This window comes from Protopterus annectens, chromosome 10.part0 (genome assembly GCF_019279795.1).
Source record: "Protopterus annectens isolate FY-2018-M chromosome 10.part0, PAN1.0, whole genome shotgun sequence".
Taxonomy (NCBI): domain Eukaryota; kingdom Metazoa; phylum Chordata; order Ceratodontiformes; family Protopteridae; genus Protopterus; species Protopterus annectens.
Genome location: NC_056744.1, coordinates 1,520,334,998 through 1,520,356,013, shown reverse-complemented (window position 1 = coordinate 1,520,356,013; position 21,016 = coordinate 1,520,334,998). Strand labels below are relative to the sequence as shown.

Here is a 21,016-nt window from a genome sequence, read left to right as displayed (position 1 = left end):
TTTAATGCAACATAACTATCAGTCCCTCTCCATTTTGTTCACACATCAGCTTGTTAAAATTAACTTGTGGCATGCTGAACATCAAACTGCCTGTTCTGATAGGTCCTTTATTTCCACCATATATATACTCCAGCTGGTCCAGAAAAAAAATAATTTCTTTTATACACAGCAGAGATGAAATGAACAGTATGGGTGTAAAACTGCTATAGGAATTCTAGCACAAGGGCTTTCTCAGCTGCTCATTTATAAGCAGTCATAGTATTCATTTGTTGTTTTAAAAGAAGACTTCCAATCCCAGCACCTCCTGTGAATGTATACATGTAGAATGAGGTTTATTTTACTGTGGAGCTTTTCTCCCCGGGCCTCCGCTGAAAATGGACCCACGTCCAGTCGGACACTCCCGGTCAACAAATTTAAATAAATAAATAAATAAATAAATAAAATGAGGTGTCAAGGAAGGAATCTGAAGATTTACTTGTGTGTTTTTTTATTGTAGGAAGCAAGGTCACAAGATAAGCACACACGCATTACAAACTGCAAACACGTTTTCTAGTCAAGGCATTTGAGGATTACATGTGGAAAACATACAAGCATTCTAAATTGCAAAGATATATTTACTACAGGGTGGGGGTGTAGTAAATAGTGTGTGTGTGTTCGAGGGTAAACCAGTTACTCCAACTTTTAAATTTGCCTAACCTTGCACCATTTTGTGTTTCATGGCTGTTCTTATGATTATGAGGTATAAACATAGGAATGGGGAACAACATAAAACTGCACAAAATAATGACGTCAGTAAAAACTCCAGATTAAAAAAAAATATCGTCACTTTACTGAGAGGACTAGATAGACTCACATGTAATTACTAGCTCTGGGATGGGTTACCTCTTAAATGTCCAGATTTCTAATATTTTTGGCTTTTCTATCATGATAAAATGTGTAGTTTTCTGCCAATCACCATGGACTGTCACTAAACGATGCATTTGAATGCACACTTCATATCCTTCAGAAAATGAACCTCTCTCTATGACACTGTTAAGTGCACACAAATTGTCATTTCTGTATTAATACTTACCTCATAGTGAAAGAATCAGAGAAAGTGGAAGAGATCAACAAGTCCAGAGCACAACTACTGGCAAGACAGCTGTTGCGGGAATGAAAAAGAAGGAAAAACATTTGCATTTGCTAACATTATTTCTTCAATTGCAGATGAAGCCTTGTCTCACATAATTCAGTCTGCATGCAGTTTATCAGTTTTTACTTTAAATCTCTACAGATGTGTGTATCATTCCATACATTATAAATTCTCACCCTCTTTTCAAAAACACTGCAACGCCTTCTGTAAATCCTACTCCCACACCAGTCTAAAATGATGATGCTCCACAGTTCAACTCAAAAGACACACACAATGCTGAGGAGGTTGTCAAGTAAGACATATGAATCAAGATGCATTAACAGCGTCAGAAAATGTACGTCTTTAAACAGTTATTCACCAGCATCTGATCCTTTCGAACCTTTGGCCTAGACAGTAAAATACACAACAGCAATCAAAACATTTGGTTTGAACTCAAAGACATTTTTTTCTAATTCCATCAGCTGATGCCCACCAGACAGTTTGCCCACAACTGGCAAAAGCCACTGTTTAGCATTCATTGCCTGCATATACTAATAATGGGAGATGAGATTGTCTTGCACCAAAACAATATACAATGGCCTTGTATAGGCTGAAGGGAGGGGTTCAGTACTGAGAAACAAATGCGATTACTTACTCCATGTTTGTTAACTGGCTCTATGAGCTTTGTACCTGGACCCATTTCAGCCACATCCACAGCCATAGGCAATTATACAAGTTAAGACAAATATGGTAATTTACCTGTGTTAATATATACTACATTACTAGCAAAGTTTTACAACGTAGTGGTGTTTTACATTAACAGGCAAGGGAGCATTACATGGTAGAAAATGGCCTTTGGCCTTTCTGATGAGCTATTTATTTATTCATTCATTTCCAGTTTGATGACCGGGGATGTCCACTGGGCTCAGGGAGCCCGTTTTCAGTGGAGGCCCGGAGAGAAAAGCTCCATGTTACAAAGTTTAGATACAGATACAATATAGAAAAGAAGAACAATTTAGAATTATGTTTCATGCTAGAGAGCAGGTGTAATTTCTTAGGTACATGTTACCTTTAGCTACAGACACAATACTATTAATGAACAATTTACAGTTAAATTTCATGTTAGAGAGCAGGTGCAGATTCTTAGGTACATGTTACCTTTAGATACAGACACAATACTATTAATGAACAATTTACAGTTAAATTTCATGTTAGAGAGCAGGTGCAGATTCTTAGGTACATGTTACCTTTAGCTACAGACACAATACTATTAATGAACAATTTACAGTTAAATTTCATGTTAGAGAGCAGGTGTAGATTCTTAGGTACATGGTACAAATGTCATATTTACAATATGTACATATGTGGTAGCCTACAGATCATAGCTAGAGAGGCTAGTAATCATAGCTGGAGAGTGGTTTAGAGGTGGAGAGAAACTTATAGGACTAGGTGGGGAGAATGCAGTTGCATTTCCTGTTAGAGTAAACATAGGAATGTAACGGAGATTTAAAGTTTTTGAAGTTTGCACAGGTCCTTAGAGAGGAAGGAAGAAAATAAAATTTTTTTACTAAGAAAAAGGAGAGCAGGAGCTGCCCAGCAGGGCGATTGGGTTTTCGGACACAGATTAGGTTTTGGTGAAAGAGTTCTCTGAGGGGTGCAGGGGAGAAGGATGTTGCATAGAGCAGGGCACTTAGAGGGCTGAAAGATTAGTTTGTGGGTTGTGGTAATCTGAAGATAGTTTAGATGGTTGGAGAGTTCAAGCCAGTGTAACAAATTAAGGGCGATACAGTGATGGGAGGAGTATTTGGCTTTGGTGACAAATTTAGAAATCTTTTTACAACAGACTTCCAATTTTGAAGTGAGTGACAAGTTAGTTAATAGAGGAGCGCCACACATTAGTGAGGGGAGTAGATAGGTATAGGTAGACAGACATTTCTAGAAAAGGCTGCTGTTTCATAAATAATTTTAGAAGTGACTGTATCTATATCTATCCTAGGTGAATAAGATGCACATTTGCATTTCTATTTTAGGTGGACATTCGTTTTATGCAGATCATGCTTTGGAATTTCAAATTTCAAGAGTTAAAGATCTTTGTGTAAGTGATTGTCAGTAGTGTTGTGCAATGGGTATACAAGGTGGAAACTTGCAACAACTTTGTTTTCTGGGGGAACAGTCACTGCAAAGTAGTCTGTATGTGAGGGAGTTTAAAAGTACAAGGAATCAAGCAGAGACACAGAAAAGTATTTTACTTTTCTGACCCTTTTGGTCAGTTGTTTTTTTCGATGTTAGTTACAATGTTAATATGCAAACTATAGCTTGTGCATGCTCCCTGTCAGTCAGCAACCGACCCTTTAAAATAAATAGCAATGAGACAAAGGTTGTTTTCATAAGATCTGATTCACGTGAGTTAAGGTGCATTGGTGCACTAGGCTTGGGACAGCCAAATGTAAGGCAGGAGGTACCCAGCAATTAATGAAACCTAATCAGTGGCCAATTTCTCACATCTATAATATAATCCATCAGAACATACTGCACAAGATCTTTAGATCATTACAATGCAGACTGCATGTGTCTAGGAGTGGTGAAAAAGCTAGGAAACAAAATGCAGCTTAGATAACACTGCTATACAATTTCTATCGGTTCCCAACCCCAAGACTTTTTCTTCTAAATCACAGGTTGTGTCCACTTAATGTACAGAAATGCACCCGTGCACTGGTCTAAGACCTACCATTCTTCACCACTGTAATATCAGATCTCGCCCGTTTTCCAGACCTGTATCTTGCACACATTGCTTTTTGCAGGTGTAAACAACATTTCAAAATGTACTCAACCTTCAGATACAAGAAATTTCTATTCCTACAGGAATAAATGATTGGAAAATATCAAAGACTACTGTGTCAACAGCACAAAACTAGTAAAACAGCAGGCAATATGGCATGGCACAGCACAACACAAAAGTAGTCCCGAGAATATGTGTGTGTGTGTGTGTGTGTGTGTGTGTGTGTGTGTGTGTGTGTGTGTGTGTGTGTGTGTGTGTGTGAAAGAAATTCCAAAGAACAGACCCACAGACCCCACCCCCCATTTCTGGGAACCATGTGTTTCGTATCAATCAGCTCAACAGCAGGTAATTAATCATGAAGAATCCGTCCACCAAATAAATGTTTAACCTTCATGCCTAAACAAAGTGTTCATAAAGTCAGCAGGGTGCTATCAGTTCATTATTCAAGAACCCCCCCACACTTCAACAAAGTGTCTCCCCCCAAAGGAATGCATTCATTTGTAACAGGACTTTCAAGACTGCAAACTCACAAAGGAGTGAAGTTGGAGAAAAATTGTAAGAAAACTTCCAATGCACATCACAGTATGACTTAAAGAAATCATTTATACAAAATCCTTTGTAATATTTTGGCTTTTGTTGCTTGAATATAAACATATGAAGTAAAAATCCCAGTCTCAAACACACCGTACGTTCTTGTAATTTAAATCTGCCAAAAATGATGACAGCAAAGTCACAGAATCAAATGAAAAAGGTTGCCAAAGTAGCACATATAATTCTATTACAAAGGTATAAGTATGCCTTCACAAAATTCTGTAGAAAGTTACATCCTACTACATGTCTTTATGTAGGGCTGCCAGGCTTAATTAACTCACCATATATATTATGTACTGATATGAAAAGCACCTAGAAAGAGCAGCAGAGAATTCATTAAAATGAATCCAACTCTCCTGCATTTTCTACAAATGATACTTTCATTTCTGAGCATAGAATGCATGTTCTCACTCAGACAGTCACATAGTTATACTTAATACTTTTATGACTTTTCCTTAAGTTACAACTCGTCTTTAACCTCATTCTGTTACCTAAATGAAAGAAATTCTGAAGGCAATTTTGCTGTAATGATTATGTACAGTACTCAAACTTTCAAAGTAACATTAAAAACTCGATTCACTGCTCTACGGAATCGGATACATTTATTTCCAGTTTTCTTTACTTACTTGAAATTAAAAAATGAATCCTTTGCCTCTGCAGTTGGTAGGGAAATTCACAGAACTCCTAACTTGCCTCGGATGCCTCCTGAGTGTTATCCTCGCTCTCTGTAAGTTTTATTCTACACTAGTACACTTCCAATGCCAAAACAAAAAAAATTTATTGAAAAAGCCAAAAAGGTCAATCCACAAACTAGCCGACAACTGACTGACTGATTCTCGCTCTTTTCCCAGCACATAAAGCCCGGGAAGAGAGCGACAACCAATCAGCAGCATTTAGCCCAGCAAGCACGTCATGACGTGCCTGCGGACGTCGCAGTCCGAGCCCCTTCCAATTCTATGCGGTTTGGAACCGCATAGACTTCTGGGCATCACAATGATGCCTTCATTACTCTTCCGGGCTGCAATGAAAACAACAAAAAAAAAAGCTGTTTAAAACCGCCGCAGCCCGAGGCGGTTAAAGTGCGCAATGCGCATGCACGTACTTCCGAGTCGCGGACTCGAAATTTGATTTTAAAGTACAAAAAAAAGGTTTTTTGTTTTTTTTTTTTACTTTATTTATAAAACATAAACAATTACTACTATTTAGCTGAGGGGGCTGCAGTCCGGCAGTCCGATGCCACGAGCTGCCCCTGCTTAAAACTATTTACTACCACAACATAGGTTCACTTGGAGGACATTTTAAGCTTAGTCAGTTTCCCTTTTGGTGCTTGAATTAACATTTCCTGATTGGTCTTACCTATCCCAGTAAGAGCCCTAGTGAGAATAACTGTGATCATACCATAGGTAATTTGAAGGGACCCATATAAGTGATGCAGCATTTTTGAACAGCCTCTATCCATTAGTGGCACAAGGGACAATCCTGGAATACATTTTCTATTACCCATCCTTAGATCCAAGTTTGAATATGGACAGGGATGAGCTTTGTTTTACTTGAATGGATAGTCTCTTCTGGAACAGTGGTAGCTTCTGTGATATATATCCATCTCTCCACAACATTCAGTTTAGATACCTCGACTGAGTATTTCTGATGCCATTTGACTTGCTAATGTTCAGTAGGTCCATCAGTATTAGGTGGGAGGATGCCTTCTATGCCAGACAAGTCACCTCTTAAGCACTCTGTAGGATACTGATTATAGTGATAAATCTTTGAGGTGGTCCATGCAAAACCTATTGTTCAGGACTTGTATCCTTTTAGTAAGGTATCTCTGTGGGTATTCCAATTGTTGCATGGGTATGGACAGATACATGCCAAAGTGGGCATTATACAAAATGATTGATCTAACGATGGATTTGTAAAGGGGGGCAATAATATCTCTAGATCTAGTCACAATATATTTGTTTATAAGCTGTGCAATATAGAAAGACTTTCTTATGACTCTGGGCATGTGTTGGTCAAAAGTTAGGTCACTGTACATACAAGTTCCCAAATGCCAAACAACTGGGTCAGTTCTCAGGGGGGCATTGTCAATTTGGCAGTTCCCTGGAGTAGATGACTTCCCAAAGGATATGATAATGTATTTTTTGGAGTTCATTTTCAATTCATGATTCTGGCACCAGCTATTGTTTGCGACAAACCTTCCTGCATGATGGTTAAGTCATTTGGAGATTCAAAACAAAACTGGAAAGCAGAACCAAGCTGGATAAAAATGGCACGGACTGTTTTATTCAAGGTAAGCGCTTTCAGCTAAGCAAATGCCCAGCCTTCATCAGACAAAAGTCACTCCACACAGCTCTATTTTTATATAAAAAAGTAGTTCACATTCATTAAACGTTAATAAACCAATCACTGTCATGAATCAATTTAAAATGGTTACACCTAGAATCATCATATTATAAAACCTTCGTTTCTTAATCTTTTTAGTCAGTGTCAAACAAATGTTTACTCAAGAAGCACCTATTCATACAAAAAAAACAAATATAAAGTGTATATAATACAACAAAGTTACAAGCTACATTAAAAAACCACTCAATAGCATAAAAAACTGAATGCTTAAGGATAGTAAAATAATTAACTATATTATTCAAAGAGAAGCTGTCTCATATTAAAGTTGCTATAAAATGCTATACAAATTGCCAAATAGTATTTACCTAAGAAGAGCTTTAAGTTTAAGCACACACTTTATGGATGCAAAATCATTTAACCCTGGGGGGAGATGAGCACATGTTCTAATTTGCCAGAATAACTCTTGCTCTTCCAGATACAACTGCCAGGGTTCATAGGTTCATAGGTTCATAGGTTTATACTAGGCTATCTGCCCTAGGACATTCATAAGCCTAGCCCAAAGTTATGTGGCTTTCACCACCCCTTAAGTTTGAAAGGTACTATGCCCATTAGTTTACCGTGCCTCTGTCCAGCAGTGACACTGAGGTGATCCCCGGGGTAAACCTGCGATCTCCCATCCATTGATCAAGATTTCTCTTGAACAGGGCCAGCGAGGTGCTCTGCCTCACATGTACCGGGATTTTGTTCCACAGCATAGGGAGTCTCTGGGTGATGAATCTGTCCCTCCAGCACGTCCTATTTATAACTGTGTTAAGGTTTAAGTCTCTTCCTCTTGTATTTCTTATGGATTTAGATTTTTTGAGGTGGAGCATGTCCATCAATTCTGGGTTAGACATGGCCTTGTACGTTAGGCACAGGTCACCTCTGAGCAGACGGTATGCGACTGAATAGAGCTGGAATTTCTTCAGTCGGGCAGCATAAGACATATTTTTGAGACCCTTTATCCTTTTGATGAGGAACTTTTGGGGCCTTTCCAATTGCTGCAGGTGTCGGGTAAGATACATTCCGAATGGGGCATTGTACTCAATCATTGGTCTGATGAGTGATGAGTACAGGGGAACAATGACCTCCCTTGATCTAGATGTGAATCCCTTCATGATCAGGTGGGCAATGTAGAAGGTTTTCCTAACTACCTTGGCAACGTGGGTGTCAAATGAAAGGTTACTGTCAACCTGGGCCCCCAGATCCCTGATAACCTCTTCTGTGCTTAGTGGATTGCCACCTATATGGTAGCTAGGGGTAACCTTTTTTTCCCAAAGGGTATGACTATGCATTTTTTGGCGTTTAACTTTAGGCCATGGCTTTGGCACCAGTTATCCGTTTCTATGAAACCCTTCTGGAGGATATCTGTGTCTGATGTGTTTTCAACTATGGCACCCAATTTGCAGTCATCTGCAAACTTTGTCAGCCATAATCCTCCTGTGTTTGCCTGTACTTCTGAAAAGTAGATGCCGAACAAGAGGGGGCCCAGGACTGAGCCTTGTGGGACACCACTTGTGACCGGCTTGGAGTCTGAAATGGCGCCAGCCACTCTGACCCTGTGGGTTCTGTCACTTAGCCAGTTTGCAACCCATCTTGTGACGTATGGGTTTACATTTAAGTTGGTGAGTTTTTCTATGATACCTGAGTGGGGTATTATGTCGAAAGCTTTTGCAAGGTCAAGGTAAGCTGTGTGGACTGCCTTGCCCTCATCAATGGCCTTGGTGACTCTTTCAAAAAAAATCAACCAAGTTTAAAAGGCATGATCTGCCCTTGACAAAGCCAAACTGGGTTGGATCCAATGTCTGTAAGTCCCCTATGTCTTTATTTATGAGTTCCATTATGATCCTCTCCATAGCTTTGCAGACTAGGCTTGTCAAGCTAATGGGGTGGTAATTTCCAGGGTCAGTGGAGGCACCGCCTTTGTGAAGTGGGACCACAGTTGCCGTACGCCACTCCTTGGGTACGTATCCTGAGGTGAGGCTAAGATTAAACAGCTGCCCTAACAGCTGGTTTAATTCCTCATTGAGTTCGTGGAGCACACAACCGGGGACACCATCTGGTCCCATAGATGCTGTGTTTTTTGCCTTGGAGAGAGCAGTATTCACCTGAGCATTTGAGATGTGTGGGAGGCTACAATCCACTGGGATAGATATCTCTCCTTTTGGGGGGAGGGGGGGAGAAATTAGCACTGAACCTGTCAGTCAGTATGTTAGCAATGTCTGTTGGTTCAGTGATTTTTACATCATTTTGAACTAATTCTGAGCATATCTGGGAGTTTCCTCCCAGGTTTCTAACATAGCTAAAAAAGGCCGTATGATTGTCTTTTGAGTCCTTAGCGACTTTTCTTTCAAAATTTGCCTTGGATGATTTTATGAGCGATCGTAGTTTTTTACTTATAGTGATCAAGGGTGTCTTCCCTTTTAAGGATTTTGCTCTATCTTGTAGTAGCTTTCTCCTTTTATTGTAGAGCTTGTTAATGGCTGGGGTCCACCAGACTGGGCGCTTGCCTTTGGTGCAAAGAGTCTTTGTTTTGTTTGGGATTGCCTGATCCATGCAGTCCTGGAGGTGCTAATAGAAGGCATTTGTAAGTGATTCAGCTGTTTGGGTAATGGTTTCCGCTGGCTCGGTGGCCTTGAAGGAAACCACACCAGTCTTAAGAAGTGTGAAGTTGGCTTTTGAGATGTTTTTCACTGTGTTTTTTTTTATCTGGGGTGGTGGCGGGATGTGGACTTCCAGTGAGATTAGTTTATGATCTGATCTCACCAATGAGGGGTGCACCTCTGGTGCTGAACATTGTGTCCCCATGTTCATGATGATGAGATCTAGTATGTTTTCTCCTCTTGTGGGGATGGTGATTAGTTGTTCCATGGCATTTGAGTTTATGAACTCTAGGAACCTTTGGGCTAGAGTGTTGGGGCTTGAGTAATGATCCCAGTCTATATTTGGGTAGTTAAAATCACCTAATATGATGGTGTTTGGAGATACATTTATCCCCTCAAGTGTTTTCAGGAAAGGTGTGTGAGGTTCCTGAGTTTGAGAGGGTGGCCTGTAACATGCTACAAATTGCAGAGCAGTCTTTCCTATGGTTAATTGCACCTGGATGGTCTCCGATGCTTCGTACGTTGCCACCAACCTGGAGGTGTGGGTATCCTTGATGAATATGGATACCCCCCTCCTTTCTTTGTGTGGTCCAGGTTTTGGGGCCGGAACTCATGATATGAGGTAAAACCTGATAGTGCCGGGGTGCTCTCAGGAGCCTTGAACCAGGTTTCAGTCACAGCACAGACATCGATGTTCTCCATACTGAGAAGGGCTTCGAGTGCGTGCATCTTGAGGTTTAGACTTCTGGCATTGAGCAGCATTAGGGTCCTCCTCTTATATCATTTCTAACCTGGTACAACACACAAAATGCAAAACAATGATCAGGGAAATCTAAAATGTGCCTAGCAAGTGCATTTGTGAGGTCCTTCCTACCTATGGCATACAGGTGTTCATAAATTATTTTCTTTATTTTTCTCTCTGTTTTGCCTATATAGAAGGAAGGACATTTCTCACATAAAGCTACATATATTACTCCCTGTGTATCACAGTTGTAATTACCCTTGATAAAATAATTTTTCCTGTTAATGTACACTTTCTTATCATTGTGAATAAATTTACATTGTGGGCACATACCACATTTTCAAGATACCCTTTATTTTATCTTTTGGTTTATCTACGACCATTTCAACAAGGTTTTTGAGGTTAATACCCCTTTGATATGTGTATTTTGGAAATGTACCCAAAACCTTAACTAGAGCTCTGTCTTCTAGTATGATGCTCCAATTCTTAGCCACTACTTCCCTTATAAATTTAAAGTCCACACTATATGTGAACAAAAAGTTAATTCTAGGGTGAACAGGGGAATCCGTATTCATGATGTCATTATTAGCTCTACCCATCAAACCTCCACCCAACAAAGGCTTAAAATGCCCAGTGGTCCTTTTGCCCTGAACTTCCTGCAATGTCCCCACAATAAGACTGTCAGGATACCCTCTACTCAGAAACATTCTACTGATATTGTCACATTCCTCAATGAAATCAGTATCATCTGAGATCATTCTGGCAGCCCTGACAAATTGCCCCTTCACTACACTCCTTTTTTGATGGAAGGGGTGACAACTAGAAAAATGGAGATAACTATTTGAATGGGTTGGCTTTCTGTAAATTAAAGACTTAAATTTATTACTAGTTTTGTCCTTACAGATTTTAACATCCAAAAAGTTCATTTCATCAACTCCTATGGAATACGTAAATTCTAGAAAGTCAGTCATTCCAGAAATATTGTCAATAAACTCAGGGATAAGATTTTGCGGGCCCTTCCAGATAAAACACATGTCATCTTGGTATCTAGTATACCAAGTGACATGTTGTTGGTACAGTTCACTATTGAACAGCCAGTTACGTTCCCAAAATGCCATAACGCTATTAGCAAAACTACACCCACAGGGTGACCCCATGGCAATTCCTATATTTTGGAGAAAAAACTGGTCTTTAAAAACCAGAAAGTTGTTTGATAACACTACGTCTAGTAGAGTTTCCACTAGGTGCATCTGTATATTGGTGGTGTTTTTAGCTAGCATGACATTTCTTGTCCAGTCAATACCTAATTGGTGAGGTATAACTGTATAAAGATCTTTAACATCTACCACCAGAAAGATCACATCCGAATGGTATTCAATTTTATTAAAATTCTCGAAAAAATCCCAGGAATCTTTACAGATCTGAGGTTCCCCCTGGATGTATGGTTTAAGGATACCATCAATATACTTGGCACAAGCATAAGTAATAGAACCCCGTCCGTCCACTATGGGCCTTAAAGGGGGATCAGTTAGATTTTTGTGAATTTTAGGTGTGCCAAAAATGGTAGGAACCTTTGGTACTGGCATGGACAAATAGTGAAAGGCGTTACAATCAATACTACCCTCTAGAAAGAGATCATCCAACACTCCCCTGATTTTCTTATAGGCTACATGCACTTCATTAAGACTGGATCTCAAATATGTATCAGATTGTAAATGCATGAGCATTTTGTTTTCATACACATATTCGTCCATGAAAACCAAACCCCCACCCTTATCTGGTTTCATGACTCTAATATTACATTCATTAAGAAGTGAGATGAAATCTAATTCATGTTTGGATATGTTACTTCTTATTCTCAAATCCTGTATGTTATTATTAAGTCCAGCCCTAAAATCAATATCACATAGTTTTTCAAATATATTCAACCCAGAATGCAGAGGTGGGTTGAATACACTTGACACTCTAAAAGAATTAAGAAATGCAGGTGTATTTCCCAAAGACACAGCCAAATTCAGCTTACGGACATACAGTTTAAGATCTATAAGTGTTTTTACAAGATCACTCCTTTTATCTGGAATGAACGACAAACCTTTTGAAAAAAATTCAATCAGGGGTTGCTTAACAGTTAGAACAGTGTAATTATATATTTTAAAGTCACTACGTTGGGTTGTAAAGATCTCAGGTCCTATCTCTAAAGGATGTGTCATCTCCTCCGTTGGTTTCCTTTTCTCTTTCTCTGTGGTTGACCCCTCTTGTTCGCTTTGGTATTGTTGTCCTGGATGTTCCTGTCCCTGGGAAAACCCTGCTCATTATCAATATGAGCAAATTCCTGATTTTGGTTTTGACCATGTGCATTATTTGAATTATTTTGGCCCCTAATACGTTCACTTCTGCATGCATATGCTTGTTCTTGATTAACATTATTAGTATCTGAAGTAGTAGAATTTTTAGACTTTTCACCTCCCATAGGTGAATTCTGTACTACCAAAGGGGGAGGGGGTAAGCTTTATTGTTTGCATAATCTGACAAGCCTCTGTCCATTTTACGTTTTTTGTTAAGAACCAGTTTAGAAATAGAAGCTTCAATACTTGAGAAAATTCTCAGATAGTCATATTTATATCTCAAAAAATCATTGTCTTGCACCAAGCTAGACTCCAAAACTTCAAGTTCTTCTTTGAGACCAATAATCTCAGGTCCATAAAAATTAATTAAAGACAGCAAAAATTCAAAACCCTGTTTATCAAAGAGGGTTAAAAGTTCTTGATGGAAAACAGAATTGCATAGCAAACCTGCAGGATAACGCCACTGGCGTAAGCCCTTAGGCACAACTTTATTCGTGATACATTCCTGCAAGTAAGCAACTTCTAGTTGCAGTTTATTACAACGGAACAATTTATGGTCAAAAGTATTCAGTCTATCAACAAAATTACTCACCGACCGCTCACTGTTCGTGGCTGTCCCCTCTGAATCATTAGATACTTGAAAAAAACCTTTTTTACCACTTTTTAAAGCACTTACCTTGAATAAAACAGTCCGTGCCGTTTTTATCCAGCTTGGTTCTGCTTTCCAGTTTTGTTTTGGTTTTGTTTTAAACACTTTGAGTGTATATTCATTTGGAGATTCAATAACTGCTACTAGCTTGCAGTCATCTCAAAATTAGTCAACCAAAGCCCTTTGGTATTTATTATGAAAACCCACATACATTTTGCATCTGGCCAGTGGAAGACTAAGCTTACCTCTGGGCTATTTTCAAATCAAAGGCTTCTTACACATTTTTAGGGCCATGCATACATGTATCCGTTCTTTGATTCACCTTCCTGATTGTATTAAATTATATTCCTTGTACAATACACTGCCACTTGTTATAATGTGTTTTAAATATGTAGTTTTAAACAGTCTTCTAGTAAGCAAGGAAACAAAATATATGAACCAATAATGACAAAACTACCCATTTCAGAAAATTTCAACCATAAAAAGCCACTCAAACTTCTGTCATTACAATCCACCAATATCAGTAAATATGCAAAATCTCTGCAGAAGTAAGTCATCTAAATAATTCCACATTAAAGGAATCTGTAACTAATGAAGAGGTTGTTGCTAGCAAACAACTTTATATTTCATTGTTTCATTTAAAAATAAAGTGCCTGTTGCTCTTGAAGAATAAATTGCCTATGTTACATTAACAAAATGATAAGCTAGTAATATTGCAATAGAGAATGGATGGCAAACCTATAACAGGTTCATAGTTACTAGGTAACTCCTCCAAATGAGGACATTCACAGGACTGCAGCATCCACTCCCTTTAAAGTGCAACACAGTACAGTGTCAGCAATCCAGCTGCATACTGTGGGAGTCGAACCCACAACCTTCTGCCATCAAAAGCAAGCGTACTACCTGTTACTAACAACACAAGCAGGCTTTACATAAGCAGCACTAAACTTCTCTTACCCTAAAGCTCTCAGCTCCTTGTAAAATCCACTTGGCACTCAACTAAATCTCTTAACTTTTCAGTTCAAGAAATCTGGAAAAAAAACTAATTTATTTGGGGGGCAAAGGCCCAAACCCAGGGACATATTTTAAATATTGCTTATATAATCTTACAGTTGCTAAAATACAGTGTTCTGTGTTGCCATGTGTTTTCTGAAATATAGGAAGGCTGAAACTTAAAGAGCTATCATAATTTAGCAAATAAAAAGTATGAACCAAATATTCTGTGAAAATCTAGACAGGTGAGAGATATAAACTCAACTCCCTCAATCACAAGTGGTGGTATGGGCAGAGAATTCAGGCTCTTGTTTCTTGTACCTAAGGTACATGGTTTGAGGCTGAGTAAAACTAACCACTAGGTCTACCTAACTGGGGCATTTTAAACACACACACACACACACAGCAGAAAACTAACTCGCCTCATGAAAATATCTACACACACACACACACACACACACACACACACACACACACACATACACTAGAAAACGCTCTCTCTCTATATATATATATATATATATATGTATATATATATATATATATATATATATATATATATATATATATATTTTTTTTTTTGCTGAGGGGTAGCTCTCCTCTGCACCCCATGATGTGTGAGGCAAGCCCTCCACAACTCCCAGAATAATATATATCAATTCAACAGTCACACCACAGTGGAGAAAAAGAGAACAGTCCTGAAACGTATGCATGTAGCTCACATGATACAATACATTATGGCAAAACCCACCACAATGTAAAATTTTCGCAAAAAAAAAAAAAAAAAAAAAAAAACAACCAAAGAGTCAGCAATGTCTCATAGGATAGCTCTCATTTCCATAATGTTGCTCATTCATACCGCTATACACCATACGTTTGCATAGTACAATAATTGTTTCTAAATACTCTGCATTTCCTGGATAGTATTTGCCAGTTTAGTAAGCAGTAAATTAGATTATAGTAATTGTTAATGTTTGCTCTCTAGTGAAGGTACAGCTGTAAATCAAAAAGGGTGTAGTGAACATTTACAAGGAAACTAGAAGTGTGAAAGATGACACAACTGGATTCTACCCAAATCAGTCTTGTAATTAACATACATGAAGCAAGTTTTAATGATTTCATATTTGAATATTATAATCTGCAGACAGTTCCAGAGATCTCATAAAATTAATGTGAATTGTCAGTAAAACAATGGAACTATTATGTGGTTGGAAAATGGAATATACTACTTGCAATAATTATTACACAGAACCCTTAGAAAAAAATAATATGTGTATATAATGAAAAGTCTTATGAAATATAGTACATATGCATTATGCACAATAACCCATTACTGGGCTTTGATTATTGATTCCTGATGATAGATTATTGATTATAGACAATTGATATTAAGTGATAAATGCTTGAGTACAGTTTCCATGCAGAGTTTTGCAAAACTTAAGCTAATGCTGTAGAAAATATTAATAAACATTATTCAGCTTTGGACTGAACTGTATAGCCACAGCCTGATAAAGCAATACATGGACAAATAGAAGCAGTACATAATAGTAAATTAAGTCAGTTTTTAAGATGTCAGGATTATTAGTGGAAAACCTTACAGTTTGGTACTGGTTAGAATAAATTATCTTCAGCAGCTTCATGAATTTCCTTACAGACGGTGTAGGAGAAAAGTACATATTTTGAAGGTGATAGAGTGGCTGTTAATAACAATACACATGGCGGTAGAAAGGATGAGAAAAGATACTGCAAGGATGAAGGCATGGTTAAAATTATGTGACAGATTCCATTCACTGCAGAGCAGAATACCTGGTTAACAAGAGCACAGAACAGTTGGTTCTGACGGAAATGCACAGTTCATTTGTATTTTTTATCTCATGGTCTATTCCTTAAACAATACTGCATGTATCTGTTTTTGGAAGTATTAGAAGGATGAATGCTCAAGCCATAAATTATATTGCTGCACTTTTCATAGCACGTGTAAATGACAGACCCTCACAGATGGTTGTAACTTCCTTACCATAGTTTGTGCCAAGCTATTCAGTTTTGATGAAAAAAGTGTTACTTTTACATTTATGTTTGTTCATAATCACAGTCCTGTAAAACTTCTTGTGAAGCTAAAAACTTCAGCCATAATGTCATGAAAGACTGAACCCACAATACCTCACCACCTAAATCCCAGCAATAGGAAAGTCTTACATCCTAGTAAGACAAGGTGTTAGCTATGTCTCACAGGTGTAACGACCTGCACTGAAAATTAGCATACGTAATGATTTATTAGTCAAACCAAAATGCTTTGCTGATATATGTAAGTCATTGCTAATACCTGCCTTGACTTATTTATGGGTGTGGTCACAGGAAAACAAACTAAACAGACAGTGAAACAAGCAAAAAACTGGCTATAATCATCAACCTTTTTCAAACCACTGACAGCTTTAACATCAGGAGTATAACTAGAATGAACTTAAGCAAGGGTGCATCTGAAGTATAGAAAATACTTCAAACAGTTTTTTTTCTCACTGACATGTTTGTTTTTATTATCTTAAGAAATACATTTTTACGTTAAGTATTTAGTTTCGTCTTATAGATTGTTTTGTATTTCTCAATGCTCATTTCCCTTTCTTTCTAGCACATTCTGCAGGTACCCCAATCCACATGGACATTCTCCGTAATAAACTGATTCGGGAGATAAAGCAAAAGCAAGATGTAAAGAAAATTCAAACAGAAATCCAAGAGGATATCGCCAAGGAAATTAACGCCAATGAGGAGACTGGCAGAGACGCAAAAAAGCCATTACTGGTGTAATCATTTGGCAAGATGGTAAAGGAGAAATAAAACAAAGGTTAGGGAAAGTAATGAATACAAGAAATAGAATACATAGACATTATTTGGAAGCATACCTGTCAGCTATCCAAATGTTCACAGAATGTCCAGATTCTTGCCTCATATTTTTGGTCTGTTCTTCTTACAATTTGTGGTTTTCTGGCAAATTACTGAGGATTGATGTAATTAAACACCCACAACCAACATGGCAACTCCCTCTATTCCTACAAAATTGCCAGACTATGGAAAACACTTCCTCAGCCAATCACACAAAACCTAATTATCAAGAATTAAAAAATAAATTTTAAAACTCCACCTATCCAATCATTGACTTTGTTCCTGCTATTCTCCAGGATCATTTCAAACAGGCTCTATTACTACATTCAACTCTCATTGTTTTCCCATATGCTGTAATAATGCGACATATTTTTGTTCACTATTTAACTATACTTCTGTATACACAATCTTCTCACTGTTATTTGCACATTTTCTACTGTGATTGCAATTAAAGTTGTATTGACTGTATTCTGTAATTTTTCCATGCTGCTTTTAGCCTACTTAGTATCATGTCAGTATTAGAAGTTCCTAACTCTAACCCTGTATCTTCTGTAAAGTAGTGGATATATATTCTGTATGCTTATATTCTTACTTGTGGAGATTTTCTTTCCAGGTCTCCACTGAAGACGAGCTCCTAGACTAGTCAGTCATCACCCGGTTAACAAATGCAATAAATACAAATAAATAAAAATAATTAATGACAAATATTTGAGTTTCTGACTTTCATATATTTCAGAAAATACTTGCTACAAGAAAACCTGCTGTTATTCTAGTAACTTTCTAGAGCACAGTATATATCAAGCATATTTCACATTAGAGTAAACTTCTCCGTTCAAAAGAAAAAAAAAGGCAGTGCCAATGACATTTAGCGACTATATTATATGATTGAACTTTCAAAAGTTCGACTGTCATATGGTCGACACCATATGATCGAATTTTTGAAAGTTCGAACATTTTAACAGAGATCTCTGTACAGCACTGAATGGGAAGATTTCCCTTTTCTGCACTGTAGTGCACTGCCGGAGTTGGTATATTTAAAGATGGGGGGATGTGGGGGTGCAGGGGGGTCTGCCCCCTGCTTAAAACATCAGGTAGGTTATTTGTGTAGTTTATATTTTTTATTAGATTTTCAAACTTTTAAAAGTTCGATCATATGGTGTTGACGATATGACAGCTGAACTTTTGACAGTTCGATTATCTAATATAGACCCTGACATTTTTCATGAATGTATGCTTAAAAAGCAGAAGGACAGAAAGATGTAGAAGGTGGTTAATCTACAACTTTATCCAGAAGGCCAAAACCAGTCCCACAGATTTGCAAGCAGTAATCTGGCATGGAGTCCAACTCTATCTCATAACAACATAAATAAGCATTTGTCAATATTAAGTGTTGGCTTGTAAAACACTACTAGCATTTTATTAGTATATAATGGCAGAAGATGCTTAGTTTGTATTTTGATTTAGAATGGTTATTTGTCATTGTGATTGACTTAAAAATGAAAGAGCAGTGGTCAAAGTGGTATTATAGTAGCAGCAGATTCACTGTCGTATCGAATGTTTTGATGTTTTACATTACAATAAGAAATAACTATTATTTACATAGCATAGTAATGTTATGATAATTTTTATTATTGATCTGCAGTGTTAAGAGCACATGCACATATGGTTGTAGTTTTCTTGTGTTCTTTTTTAATGAAACAAATACCAGTATCATATGCTTTGAACATTCTATATTGTGACTTGTTAAACATTTATTCTGAGAAGTTCCACAGACAACTGAATTTACACATACATTATTGTTATTAAATAATCATTGCTCCTAGACCCAGTCGACGGTCCTCTCCCTTGTGGAACTATCCCCTCTAACAGCAGTCCTGCAAAACTTTCTGTACAAGAAGGACACTACACAGCTGAATCTAAACAGAATACCTGTTCTGAGCTGCCCCTCGACCTAACCATCCAGCTAAGGAACTATAACCTCTAACAGCAGTCCTGCAAAGCTTGCTCTACAAGAAGGACGCAACACAGCTGAATCTAAACAGAATACCTGTCCTGAGCTGCCCCTCAACCTAGCCGTCCTGCAAAGTTTATTATATATAAATTCTCTCTGTGAATACCACAGTTGCTGACCTGGGTCTATAGCACTTTTAGCTAGCCCCAATTACAGTACCAACTCCTAAAGTTAAAACAGTTTGGACAAAATAAATGTAATTATCCCTAAAGGAATACTACATGCCCCTAACTTGAGAAAGGTACACTTGAGACAGTACAATTTTTTATTAAAAAACCTTACCTTATAAAATCCAAGCATACTTAACTATATATATACTTAGACTTGACCGCACTACTAGGAAGGGAGGGGGGGTGGAGCTGTACTCTTCAAATCTACACTAAATGTTACCTCAGACCCCATTCAACCACTCCAAGTCAATAAAGTAGAAATATTTTCCACCAAGTTCCAAATTAACAAAAACAAATGCATAAATAGTATCTGCTTGTACATTCCCCCAGGGAATAATACTAATACCCTAGAAGACATCCTCCACTGGTTATCTGATAACTATCCACAAGAAACCATAGTACTGGGAGATTTTAACATTGACTGGACACCTGCTTCTCTAAATCTCCTACCACCCATGTAAACCTGTATGGGTTAATGCAGGTCATATCCACCTCCACCAGCATAGGTAAACTTAACCAAAAAGACAGTATACTGGACTGGATATTAATCAATAGCCACCCCCAAATGTATACATCAGGGACCATCCCTGATGACCTCAGTGATCACTTTCTCACCTTTATTTGTAAACACAAAACCTATAATTCCCATCAGCCCACCTATAGAACCATAAAAATTATTAAAAACTTTAACCCCCAACAAATTTTAGGATGAACTTAAGTAATGCAATTGGTCTGCCCTAAAACACCCTTAGATGAAGCTGTTGCTTACTTTAACAATAAATTCCTTATCATCATCGATTCTCATGCTCCTGCTCGCTCCACTAGGACCAAAACAAAAGTTGCCTCATGGCTCTCTAAAGAAACCAAATCAAAAATTATAGTCAGAAATAAGGCATGGGCTACATGGAGTGCTACAAAAGCCCCTCTAGATCAAATAAAATTTCGGCAAATAAGGAATGAGACAAAAAGATCCATCTTACTAGATAAAAAAACTATTATCTTCATCTCCAGCAAGGAAACCAAAATAATCTTCAAAAATTCTGGGCAGGTATAAACAAATTACTGTACCCAGGTTAAACCACCACTCCACCTCCCTCAACCTCTACTGATAACTACCAGAGGATATCGCTAACACCTTTAATAGTTTTTTTACTGAGACTATCCAAGCCCTAGCTAGTCAATTACCCCTCAACTCCTCTAACATACAAGATACCATTCCCAGTACCCAGCCCTCCTTTAGCTTCCAACCAGTCCCGACATCTTTCATTCATACTCTAATCAAAAAACTAAAACCTACTACCTTTGCCGCTAACCTTCTCCCTGTGAATATTTACAAAAACCTGCAGATACTATGGCGTACCCCATTTCCATTCTCATTAATCGGACCATATCAGAAGCCACAGTCCCATTTATCTGGAAAATATCTTGTGTCATACCCCTCCATAAAGGTGGTAGCTCTACTGAATTATCTAATTATAGACCCATAGCCATCTTGTCACCCCCTGGCAAAAATCATGGAAAAGTGCATCCACAAACAACTTCTGTACTTCCTAATCCAAAACAACCTACTGGCTAAATCTCAGCATGGCTTCAGACCACATCATAGTACCATCAGAGCCCTCCTCATCTTCTCTAATGCTATAAACCATAACAGGAACAACAACAAACTATCCTCAGCCCTTTTTTTGGATCCCTCTAAGGCTTTTGATATGGTTAACCACCATCTACTCATCCACACCCTGACAACAATGTCTCTAGGCAAT

General features: G+C 38.0%; 1 protein-coding gene across 4 annotated transcripts in view; it reads left to right on the top strand.

The window, feature by feature from the left end:
• The window catches only part of LOC122813703 (zinc-binding protein A33-like), a 596,671-nt gene extending 578,679 nt beyond the window's left edge, over positions 1 to 17,992 (top strand). The window contains exon 12 of one of the 4 annotated variants that reach the window (XM_044086161.1): positions 16,822 to 17,992. In XM_044086161.1, coding sequence (XP_043942096.1) covers positions 16,822 to 16,997 — 176 coding nt within the window. In that variant the 3' untranslated portion in view covers positions 16,998 to 17,992. The remainder of the gene's footprint in view (positions 1 to 16,821) is intronic. The other 3 variants (XM_044086160.1, XM_044086159.1, XM_044086158.1) reach the window with 3 other exon arrangements.
• The last annotated feature ends 3,024 nt before the right edge of the window (positions 17,993 to 21,016 follow it).